This window comes from Erithacus rubecula (assembly GCF_903797595.1).
Source record: "Erithacus rubecula genome assembly, chromosome: 4".
Classification (NCBI taxonomy): Eukaryota; Metazoa; Chordata; class Aves; order Passeriformes; family Muscicapidae; genus Erithacus; species Erithacus rubecula.
In genome coordinates, this window is record NC_136686.1 from 67,246,360 (window position 1) to 67,258,724 (window position 12,365).

The 12,365-nt window shown below is 43.4% G+C and overlaps 1 protein-coding gene across 1 annotated transcript in view; it reads left to right on the plus strand.

The window, feature by feature from the left end:
• Positions 1-12,365, plus strand: part of EXOC4 (exocyst complex component 4) — a 287,466-nt gene that overhangs the window by 79,953 nt on the left and 195,148 nt on the right. Inside the window, exons 8-9 of the mRNA XM_079303974.1 lie at positions 4,227-4,372; positions 7,628-7,716. Of these exons, the coding sequence (XP_079160100.1) occupies positions 4,227-4,372; positions 7,628-7,716 (235 nt within the window). The remainder of the gene's footprint in view (positions 1-4,226; positions 4,373-7,627; positions 7,717-12,365) is intronic.

The following is a 12,365-nucleotide window of genomic DNA, read 5'->3' on the forward strand; positions in this document are numbered from 1 at the left end:
GTGTTGAATCCTGGAGTGGTTTTGGGTGGGAAGGGACCTTAAATGCCATCCCATTCCACTCCTACCATGGCAGGGACACCTTCACTGTCCCAGGTGCTCCCAACCCCATCCAGCCTGGGCTCTATAAATGGGAACAAAATCTGAGCTGTCCTTTTTTCCTCCCCATCTTTTCCCAGTAGTTCTGCTGGTTTATTTATGTATTTTAATAACAGAGGAACAAACAGTGGTGACAAATTTATTTAAGCTACCCATAGTCAATTTGACTAACTGGGTCATAAAACAAATGGACAGGGTTTATTTTCCAGCCCAGCCAGGAATTCCTTCCCCAATTTCCCCTTTCCCAATTCCCTGTGTCCTGTCCCTCCATCCCTTGTCCCCAGTCCCTCTCCAGCTCTCCTGGAGCCCCTTTAGGTCCTGGAAGGGCTCTGAGGTTCCCTGAATCCTCTCTGGAAGTCTCTCCTGTCCCCTTGGCTGTGTCCTGTCACTTCTCAGCCACATTTCCACTTAATTTCTTCATCCCAAAGAATTTGTGGAACTGTTGAATTCAGGGCAGTGGAGCAGAAAGAGCTTTGATCTGCCTGGCCCAGTTTCTGCCACACTTGAATTTTTTAACTGAAAAATGAACTCCCAATTCCTCTTTCCCTCTTTTCATCTTCTTAGAGGTTTTCCACATTCCTGGAATGTCCAAGGCCAGGTTGGATGGGGGTTGGAGCAGCCTGGGACAGTGGTGGCACTGCCCATCCATGGCAGGGGTGGCTCTGGATGAACTTTCAGATTCCTCCCAATCCAAACCATTCTGGAATTCCATAAATTTTGAGGATAATTATCCAAATCAGTTTTGCCAACTTCTGACTTTTTCATAGCCCTGTATATCCACCCATCCTCCCTGCCTATCTAGTAAATAGCTTAATCAAATAAATTAAGAATAAATCAGCACTTTTCTATCATTTTTCTTATTTTTTTGGCATTTTCTGAGTATCTTAGAGCAAACTCATCTCCTGCTTCTCTGTTTCACCTGTTACCCACAGGGAGAATTCATTCTGCTCCCAACCCAAACCCAAACTTGGAGGTTTTGAAGTCCTGGATTTCACACTTAATATTCCCTATCCCTGGATATAATGTGACACCAGAATTGTGGAATCCATCATAAATAAGTTTTATCCATAATGGAAGAACAAATTGCTTGATGTTTTTCTCTTTATTTCAACTTGATTAAGTTTGAGGGTTTAATTAGATTTTTGTGGCGATTTTCAGGTTGTTAATTTAAGTGGAGAAGATGAAATGCAAATAGGTGAATACAACTGGGTTTGGTAAATTAGTGTCAAAAATTAGCACTGTGATTATTTTTACCAATAAACACAAATTTTCAAAGCCTGTGCTCAGGTAAAGTTTTAATTGAGCTGGTTTAGGAATCTGATTTTCTGTGTGTTTGTATTTTTTTTTTTTTCCAAGCCATCCCAAATTGTTTCTAATTAGGGGCATGATTCCATTTGCTTGGATATTTACTCCTGTGTAATTTGTTTCAACTTAGGCAGCACAGGAGTGATGAATTCTTTTCATTACCTCCAACTCTCTTTGATGGGCTTTGACTGGCTAATTATTCACATGGAATACATTCCCAACAGCCTCTGAGTAGGTAAAAAATTCCTGAAAATAAACAGACTTTTGAAAATACACTGACAAAAGTTCAATTTTGAGGGATTTTGTTTCATCTTCAAACACAACTAAATTAAAATGGAGTCAATTGGAGTCTGGTTTTATTTCTGTACCTTAAATAATCTCAAGTATTGGGCTGCAGATGTTTCAGAGGGGAGATCCTTGTGTTGTAGGGGAGCTCCCAGCCCCTCACTGAGTGATTTGGGATTGGAAAATCAATCCCAAACTCCACTGGCAGCTGTGGGAATTCATATTTTCAGTGATGAAAGAAGCATGTTTGGGTTGGGAGCTATTAAAAGACAATTTTTGCACCTTTCCAAAATATTTCCCATTATGTGTGACCCTCAGCACACACATGGATGTTTCCTATTGCTCCATATAAATGTGTTGGAATTATTTAGGCACATAAATGAATTTATAAACCAAGGTATTCTAACTGCACTGCTCACTAGTGCAAACCATTGTTTTTAAGAGCATTATTTCTATTTATAATCAGTGTATAAAGCTCACCCACCCTCTCCCCATGGAGAAATAAAATCACTTTTGGGAACTTTTTGCAGGTTCTTTTTGGGACCATCAGGGGCTTGGAGCAGAAAAATCCCAATCCCTGGAAGTGAAGAACCTTCCCAACCCAAACCATTCTAAAAATTCCAAACCATCACTTTTGGGAACTTTTTTAATGTTTTCTTTTGGAATCATCAGGGAGCAGAAAAACCCCATCCCTGAAAGTGGCCAAGGCTTGGAGAAACCTGGTTTGGTGGTCATGTCAAGGGGTGGGACTGGATGATTTTGAAGATCCTTCCCAATCTAAACCATTCTATGGAATATAAAAAAACTCAAGCCAATCCTTGGGATTTTTAAATCCGTTTTTTAAAAATAAATCTGTGTTCCTGTCAATTAAAATTTTGTTGAGTTTTGCTGGTTTTCCCACACAGAACCATACACATGCCAGGCATTCCAGGGCCAGGCTGGTGCTGTTTTAGGGAACTTTTGGGAACTTTTTGCAGGTTCCTTTTGGGACCATCAGGGGCTTGGAGAAAATTAAGTTGCTCCAAAACCCCATTCCTGGAAGTGTCCAAGGCTTGGAGCAATCTGGTCTGGTGGTCATGGAAAGGGATGGGAGTGGATGATCTTGAAGATCCTTCCCAACCCAAACCATTCTCAAAATTCCAAACCATCACTTTTGGGAAGTTTTTGCAGGTTCCTTTTGGAACCATCAGGGAGCAGAAAAACCCCATTCCTGAAAGTGTCCAAGGCTTGGAGCAACCTGGTCTGGTGGTCATGGCAAGGGGTGGGAGTGGATGATCTTGAAGAACCTTCTCAACCCAAACCATTCTATGGAATATAAAAAAACTCAATCCAATCCTTGGGATTCTTAAATCCAATTTTTAAATATAAACCCGTGTTCCTGTCAATTAAAATTTTGGTGAGTTTTGCTGGTTTTCCCACACAGAACCATACACATGCCAGGCATTCCAGGGCCAGGCTGGTGCTGTTTTAGGGAACTTTTGGGAACTTTTTGCAGGTTCCTTTTGTGACCATCAGGGGCTTGGGATAGATTAAGTTGCTCCAAAACCCCCATCCCTGGAAGTGTCCAAGGCTTGGAGCAACGTGGTCTGGTGGTCATGGAAAGGGATGGGAGTGGATGATCTTGAAGAACTTTCCCAACCCAAACCATTCTAAAAATTCCAAACCATCACTTTTGGGAACTTTTTGAATGTTTCCTTTTGGAACCATCAGGGAGCAGAAAAACCCCGTCCCTGAAAGTGTCCAAGGCTTGGAGCAACCTGGTCTGGTGGTCATGGCAAGGGGTGGGACTGGATGATCTTGAAGAACCTTCCCAGCCCAAACCATTCTATGGAATATAAAAAAACTCAATCCAATCCTTAGGATTCTTAAATCCGTGTTATAAAAATAAACCCGCGTTCCTGTCAATTAAAATTTTGTTGAGTTTTGCTGGTTTTCCCACACAGAACCATACACATGCCAGGCATTCCAGGGCCAGGCTGGTGCTGTTTTAGGGAACTTTTGGGAACTTTTTGCAGGTTCCTTTTGGGACCATCAGGGGCTTGGGAAAGATTAAGTTGGTCCAAAACCCCATTCCTGGAAGTGTCCAAGGCTTGGAGCAATCTGGTCTGGTGGTCATGGAAAGGGATGGGAGTGGATGATCTTGAAGATCCCTCCCAACCCAAACCATTCTCAAAATTCCAAACCATCACTTTTGGGAAGTTTTTGCAGGTTCCTTTTGGAACCATCTGGGAGCAGAAAAACCCCATTCCTGAAAGTGTCCAAGGCTTGGAGCAACCTGGTCTGGTGGTCATGGCAAGGAGTGGGAGTGGATGATCTTGAAGAACCTTCCCAGCCCAAACCATTCTATGGAATATAAAAAAACTCAAGCCAATCCTTAGGATTCTTAAATCCGTGTTATAAAAATAAACCCGCGTTCCTGTCAATTAAAATTTTGTTGAGTTTTGCTGGTTTTCCCACACAGAACCATACACATGCCAGGCATTCCAGGGCCATGCTGGTGCTGTTGTGGCCCAGCTGCTGAGCTCTGTCCCTCCCTGCAGATGCTGCTGACCGAGTACCTGGACATGAAGAACACGCGGGCGGCCTCGGAGCCCTCGGCCCAGCTCAGCTACGCCAGCTCCGGCCGCGACTTCGCCGCCTTCTTCGCCAAGAAGAAACCCCAGAGACCCAAAAACCCTCTCTTCAAGTAAGTTTTTAAAGCTGTGCCTTTGCTCCCTGGAGTGCTGGTAATGGTGGTTTCACAGTGTGAGAGCTGGGGGAGTTCCTGGATGGGGATTTAACGCGCGGAGCTGGAGATCTGTTACGGATTCAGCGCTGGGTTTTAGAGCTGAGCTCTTCCCAGGGCTCATTCCAGGAGTGGGAATCCCATCACAGGAGCTGCTGCAGAGCATGGAATGAGCCATTCTGCCTCTCTTTGTCCGTGGGAAATTCAGGACCTTGTAGAGGGAGTGATAAAGTGCGCTGGACAAAGGGAATTAAGATAACTGTGTAATTACTGCATAGACTAAGCACTTAATCCTGTCACTAACTCCTGTAATTCAGCGGTCAGGCTGCAAAGAATTAAGTGGTTGGGAGGAGAGTGTAAGAGAGAGGAGGATGAGAGAGGCTGGGTGGCCAAGGGAGGGATTTGAGAGAGCAAATTGGAGAGGGATGAGGAGTGAGGAGTTGCTGAGCAGCGCTGGTGGGAGAGGAGATTCACACCTGGATCTGGGAGAGCTGTGCTGGAATTTTCTCCTCTCCCACTGCCTACCTGTGCTGGCCATTCTCTTGGGCCTCTTGAGGATTTTGGAAAGGACCTAAAATGTTGTTTTGGTACTCCCAGTAGATGTCCTCTCATAGAACCTGAGATCCCAGCTGGAAATCCAAGTCTTCCGCATTTTTTTGCTCTCCCAGGATGAGCTGTCCTATAACGTCCTTCCCCAAAAATGTCTTGGTTTAATTCAGATTAACCAATTTTAATATACTCAATTTCTCTTCGAGATAGGATTTAGGAGCAAAAAGCAAGGCAGGCCTAAAACTTAAAAGGATATAAAGAGGAAATTTATTAACAACACAGAAAAAAAAAAAAAAAAAGAGATTCAGAATAAGATTCCCAGATCACTCCCTCCTCCCCCCACCTCCCACATTTCTTAAGAACAACATATAGACACACTTCAGTCAGTCTTTTACTTAAATAATCATTTCAGTTCACTTTAGAGAGAGAAGTTCCTTCTTGTTTTGGCCATAGGGTTTTTTTGCAGAGAAAAATAAAGTTCTCTTATGTCTTCACTTTCACAGTTTGTATCCACCCGGGAAAATGTGCAAATAGTGGAACTCCTCTCATCTTCACAATATTTTATTTTTTTTTTTACCCCCCATGACTGTTTTGGGCTGAGAATTCCACTTGGAATTTACTCTATAGGAACAAAATAGAGCTGCTCATCCCATGTCTGTTCCCAGGTGTGCAAGGACCCACGTTTGGGGTTTGAGAAGTAAGTTTGGGATTAAAATTCGAGGGATGAGGATGCTCTGGCTCACCTGGAGCAGGCTGAGGCTGGCTAGAGCTGGTCAGCAGAGAGGAGGTGGCTGGAATTGTTTAAAGGAAGGTGAATCAGCTGGTGGGAGCAGCATCTCCTGTGCTGTCACCATCCCCACAGTGACAGCAGCTCTTACTGGGATCTCTCATTTGCTTATCTGCCTGCTGTCAGCTGTCACCATATCTGTGGAAATCTCCCTTGAAATGGAATTTCTCAGCCCACTGAGGTTTGTACATGTCTGATGGAGTGTTATTCTTGTCTCCCCTCCCATCTTTGGTGCTTTCTTTTTTTCCCTGCCTTTCCATTAGCTCTGTCCAAATGGAAGAGCTTCCCCTCTTGTCACCACAATATTTCATCTCTCATCTCTTAGGGCAGGGCTCCACCTCATGTTTTGCTCACAGGGGGATGCAGATGTTGGTGTTGTGTCCTGTGGTAGCTGTGAGCTCATTTAATTAGTATTAAATGTTGAGCTAATTTAATTAATATTAAATTTTTCTGCTAGTTGCCTCTTCAAGGAATAGAGGAAGTTGTGTCTTGCTCTCTGGAAATCAGGAGCTGGTGTTTAGAAGAAACTTGGAGTCCTTATTTCTTTTAAAATGGGTATATTTAAAAAAAAAAATTATTTAGTTAGTTGCAATGTTGGCTTGTAAAGGAAAGCTTCAGATGAAGGGTAATTTGGGAATTTGGATAACTCATGCCATCAGAAATCTGGCTTTCTTCTCTTCCCAAAAAAGTAGCCAAGGCCATGTTCAGGTTGCCAGCTCAGATTTCCAAGATGGAAATTGGGAAATAAGACAGGGGTGAACTGCACAAGCAAGAGTGGAACACCCAATAAATCAGTCCCAGACTTGGCTGTAATGCTGTATAATTCTAAATAAAATAAAAATATTTTGAAAGCTTTGTGGGAGGATCAGCATGGGGAAGGGAGTTGCAAGGGTAGAGGAGTTAAGTGGGGAAGAACAGCTCCAGGAGGTGGCAGAAGAAGGGAAATAAAGGAGAAAAAAGTGGAAAAGAAGGGATGAGGTCTGGGTTTGGTGCCTGGAAGGACCTGTGGGTTAATTATCCTGTGGGATAATGCTGCTCTTATTTTCTCACTGGGGCCAGAAGGGAGCACGTGGGGAACACAGAGCCAAGAATTTACAGCTCACTTAATTAGAATCAGAAGGGTTTGTTGTAATTTGATAAATTGTTATTAGTTAAGTTGCAATAACACCAACACTCATGTCCAAATTAAAGCAGAAAAGCCTCATTAATAGCAATGATCTTAACACCAGTGCCCAGGAAAGCTGTGAAATGCTTTCCCCTGTCTCTGGGGTGATGCTCCTGTTCCCAGTGTCCCTCTGGGCAGCACTGAGACTGATTCCATCTTCCAGAACAGTGGGATTGAGGAGGGAATGAGGAGTTTTACAGCAAATCATCAACACCTTGTGGCAAAAATTTCCTTTCCAAGCCTGGTGTCCACTGGGGCTGTTTGGAGCTGCTTTGTCCCCACCATAAGCTCCCTTCTCCCTGGTCCTCACAGCCCATCCAGGCACTGCCAGGGTTGGTGTTTTTTTGGGAATGCCTGCCTGGGGCAGCAGCCATTGGGGTGTTCCCAGCACAGGTCAGGCACAAAGCCCTTGGCCAGGGGACATCTGTGGTCACAGGGACACTGAGCTGTCCTGAGTCACTGAGGTGTCACATCAGTGCCCAGTTTGGGGCCTTTTACTATGAGTGCCAAAAATCCTTTGGATGGGGCAGAAATAGTTGGGAAATATTTGGATTGGTCCTTGTATATTATTATAGCCATACAATAAATAATAACTGATTGATGCCTAATTTCCAGGAGAATAATATATTGACACCTTGTACTATTAAGAGCTGAGTGGTGCTCACAAGAAAGATGCTTCCAGTGCCTGGATTGACTGAATTCATTTGAATTGCAGGTTTGAATCCTCATCCCATGCCATCAGCATGAGTGCCTACCTGAGGGAACAGAGGAGGGAGCTGTACAGCAGGAGTGGGGAGCTGCAAGGTATGCAAAGGGATCCTCTGCTAATTGGGTAATTCCCTTCTGCAGGAGCTAGAATATCCTGCCCAGTGTCTGATCTCTGCTCTGAATCTCTCCAGGTTTGAAGCTCTTGTTTATCATGGAGTTGTGAAGGGTTTCTCTTTATTCGCTCAGCATTTTCAGCTGGAGGTCGAGATCTTAAAAAATATTCATAAAACAATAGGTGAAATACAAACAACCTCACCTTCAGCACTGGGTTTGGGTATTGGATATTTATCTGCAATTTATTTCTTTACTGTGATATTACCCTGCCTTGCTTTGGGAGCTGAGCTCAGGCAGCTCAAATGTGAAGCTGGGTGGACTGAAGTGAGCAATTCTTTGTGTTTTGTACACTTGAGGAGCTGCAGAGTGTTTGCAGATGGTGAATCTGGGGATTTGGGCTGCTTTGGCTGATTTATATTGCCCATGGCAAGTGCTCTGCGTGCCCAGGGAAGTGTTCCCTGCTCCAGGCTTGGCATCATTTCACTTGTTTCCCTGAATGATCCAGTGGTTGGGTTTGGCAGCAGAATCAATCCTTAGGAATATCCTAAGACTGCCATGGTCAGGTACAGCAGGACTGAATTCTTTTGTATCATCCATTACAGTTTCTTCCTGGGCTAATCATAACAAGAAAATAATTAATGCTCTTCAAATATTACGGTGATGACCAAGGGCAGAATTTCTCCTGGAACTCTTGTCCATGATAATTTTCAGCTGGCTTTTAATTGAGAATGTTTTATAATTTGCAAGAGAATTTTTGGATGCCTTCATGTTCCTTTCCTCCTTTCACAACCTGTCCTCAACTTAAACCCACAAAAAAAAATTCTCAAGAGGCAGAATTTTTCTTGTGACAGCTTGATTCACTTGGGTGACTGCAGAGATGATCTCAGCATTGATGATCAGGAGTGTCATGGTTCTGTGGTGAATTTTGAGATCCTTTTGGGTGGCCTGAGAGGGAAGAACTTGAGCTCAGGATGTGCTGAGGGTGAGAGCTGAGTGAGTGGGAATGAAGGGGAGATACCTGCCAGCTAAATTGGGATCTCACCTTTTACACTCTTGGGAGGTGTGAGCTCACAGCTCTCTGCCTTTTGGGATTCAGGTCCTCACCTTCAAAAGTGTCACATGTCCAGGACTGGCTGGGAAATGTCCCTGGGTCAGGGGGATGTGGTTAAGCTGTTCCATCCCATTTCCAGCTTTTATTCCAGGAGGATTTCAGTAGTTCCTTCTCCATAGTTGTGAGCTCTCTGTTACAAACTGTGTAGGACAAATGTGGGCTCAAATATAAGAATTTTGTGGCTGTTGAGAAACTGGAAGTTTTGGGGCCATCAGGGAGCCTGCAGCACTTGCTCCAGAATTTCCTGTCCCTTTGGGATGAGTCCTTCTGTCATTCCCAGTTTTCCACATGGCTTTGAAAACAAGCAGAGAATGTAACTGACTCTCTCCATATGTGTGTCCTCCTCCAGGTGCTTTGTGGATGGAATTTGGGGATTTTTTGTGGTTATTGCTGTTCAACTGAGGGTTTTAAGGAGCTCCTGTCCAGGGTTTGGAGCTCTTACAGAGCCAGATTTCTTGGAAGAGCAAATCCTGGGGCAGCTTTTGGGATGAGCAGAACACTGGGAGCATTTCCAGGAGAGGAGGATGCAGCAGAGCTGCTCAGGCTGCCCAGGGTGGGGAAGAACAAAGCCCAGGAGCTGACAAAGAATAAAAGGACAAAACAGGAATTAGAGTGGAGAGGGCCAAGATCCTGCTGCCCTTTGCAGCTCAATTGGAAGAGCCTGGACATGATGCAATAGGTGACAAAAAGTCAGTGTGAGGAGGCAGTGGGGACAATAGATGAGATGAATTTGCGGAGATTCTTTGCAGTTGAACCATCAAGAAAAGTTTCCCTTTGAACTTCACGTTAAAAATGCAGTAACCTCTGTCTCTATTATGAGCTGCTGTTCCCTTTTAGGTTGCTCATTAATCTTCCTGAATCCCAGACCACAGCAAGATCTGCATTTGGATTTTATATATATATATATTTTTTTTTTTTATTTTTTTTTATTCCTTTTAAAGAGAAACACAATTTAGTTGTTCAATCAGGTTAGTGGAAAGCAGGCATGTGACACTCTGTCTTCTGTGAATACTGCACAATTTCTGTTCCCAACAGCCTTATCCACAGGGATGATTTTTCAGTGGCAGCAGGGGGAGGGTGACTTGTTAGGGAATCTTTTTTCCTGTAAAGATCTTCAAAGAAACATATGCATGAAAAGAAAGGAATTTATAAAAGTTTAGCTCACGCTAACTTTTTGAAATAAGAATTTAATTTAAATAGCCTTAAAAATGTGTGAAGATCAGAGTGATGCTTTGTCATTAACCCTTTTGATTTGGACTGAAATAGTGCAGAGCATGAGGCTCACATTATCCCTCAGTGGGAGAAAGGGACCTGCAGCAAGTGATTTAGAGCTGGAATTCTTCTGCCTCATTCCACTGAAATTGCAGGAGAAAGATTTTGGCCATGTGTTTTCCCCTTGAAGTTGGCCACACAAGTTCTCTAACAACTGTCATTTAAAAAAAAAAAAAAAAAAAAAAAAAAAAGGGTGGGGGAAAGTACAGAAGTGAAATATTTCCTTCTGAGCTGGTAAAGAGAGAAGAAGACAAGACTCCAGGGCCTGGAGGGGCTCCAGGAGAGGGGCTGGGGACAAGGGATGGAGGAAGAGGACCCAGGGAATGGCTCCCACTGCCAGAGGAAAGGGATGGATGGGATTTGGGAAGCTCTGGCTGGGCTGGAATTCCCAGAGCAGCTGTGGCTACCCCTGGATCCCTGGAATGTCCCAGGCCAGGTTGGACATTGGGGTTTGGAGCACCTGGGACGGTGAAGGTGTCCCTGCCATGGCAGGGGTGGCTCTGGATAATTTTAAGGTCCCTTCCCACCAAAGCATTCCAGGATTCTCCAAACAGCAAGGAGCACCAGCTGCCACTTCATCACTTGCCCCTCTTCTGGATTTTGCACTTGGCTGCCAGAACAGATTTCTGTTCAAAGGGGAATATTTAGGAACTGTACACTCTGTTTAGTTTGGGTTTGGTTGGTAATTCCAAGCAGGTGCTTGGAGCTCCCCTGGTCCCCAAGGACAATGAATGGACTCCACACCTGCTCAGCACCTCCAAAAATTCAGATTTGTTGTTTCTTACCCCCTGGAAACTCAGTGCACTTCTGCAGTAATTCAGCTCTGTGGCTTTGTGGAGCAGGAATTTATTGGGGATGTGGCTGTGGGATGGATTGTCCAGGGAAGGATAATGGGAGCAGGAATAGGATCAGAATTCCAGAGTCAGTTCCATGTCAGATCCCACTGGTTTTTATTGATTATTGAAGGTATTGATTTATAGGCAGTTTTTATTGATTATTGATGGTATTGATTTATAGACAGATGAGCAGTGGCTGCCCTGCCAATCAGGAGGATGCTCCATGTGCTGCTCCTTTGAGGAATCACTGCTACAAATATTTGTATTCATTGAAGGACAGAAAATATTCTTGCATTGTTGTCATGCTTTTGTTTGTTTTTTTCCTTTTCATTTGTTTTGGGGCTTTTATGAAAAGTTCTGTCTCTGCTCCTGCTGCTTTGGTAACTTGTGGATGAGTTTGTGCTTTGCTGGCTCTGGAATTGGGGACAGGGCTTGTTGTACAAGGAAAGGAGAAAAAAGTCACCTGACTTGACAGAGAAAGTCTTTAATAGAACAAAGAATGAAATTTGTGCCCCAAAGCTGAATCCTCCCAACTCCTGGATACATTTTGTGTGCTGAACTGAAGCTGCAAAAATTCAATATTACTTTATGAAGGTATTGAGGAAGTTTTTGTCCAGAGCATTCCAGGGATGCAGTGCACTTCTTTCTAGTATTAAAAAAAAAATTAAAAAAAAGAATAAGTTCCCCTTGCTTCCATCTGAAGAAAAAGGAGGGGAATTGAATTAGATGATTTTTAAGGACTCTTCCAACCAAATTATTCTGGGACTCTGTGAAGTTTCAAATTTTCAGAGGTGATCTTAAAAGCCCAAAACTTTTGCATAGTGATTTTTCTCTTGTCAGGAGTAGTAAGTGTATTATATCAATTTATTTATAAACTAAAAATCTAATACAAGAGGCACTTGTGGATTTTAAATCAAATATTTAAAAACTTAAACCAGTTTAGCTGGAAGTAGAGAGCATTTCCAGACCTTGGAATGTCCCAGGCCAGGCTGGATGGGGCTTGGAGCACCCTGGGACAGTGAAAGTGTCCCTGCCATGGCAGGGGTGACACTGGCTGATTTTAAGGTTCCTTCCCACCCAAACCAGGCTGGGATTTTAGGAACCTTCCAGATTGCTCACCTCAGTAAAATAAAGGTATAACAACACAATAAATTATAGTGGATAATTTTTAGAAACTTCAAAGATTTTTCTTTTTTCTTGCTGGCTGAGTGATGAATGAAAAACCTTGAATACCCCTCTGACACAAATCTAAATTTGGGAAGTGGATTTGTTACACCCCACTCTGCTGCTCATCCATTCTCTACCCAAGCCTTAAAAAATCCTTACCATAAGGTTTTCAATAATTTAAAAAAAATCAACAAGAAACTCTGCTAATTAAGATTTTGACGCCAAGAAATAACAGCAGAGGCACA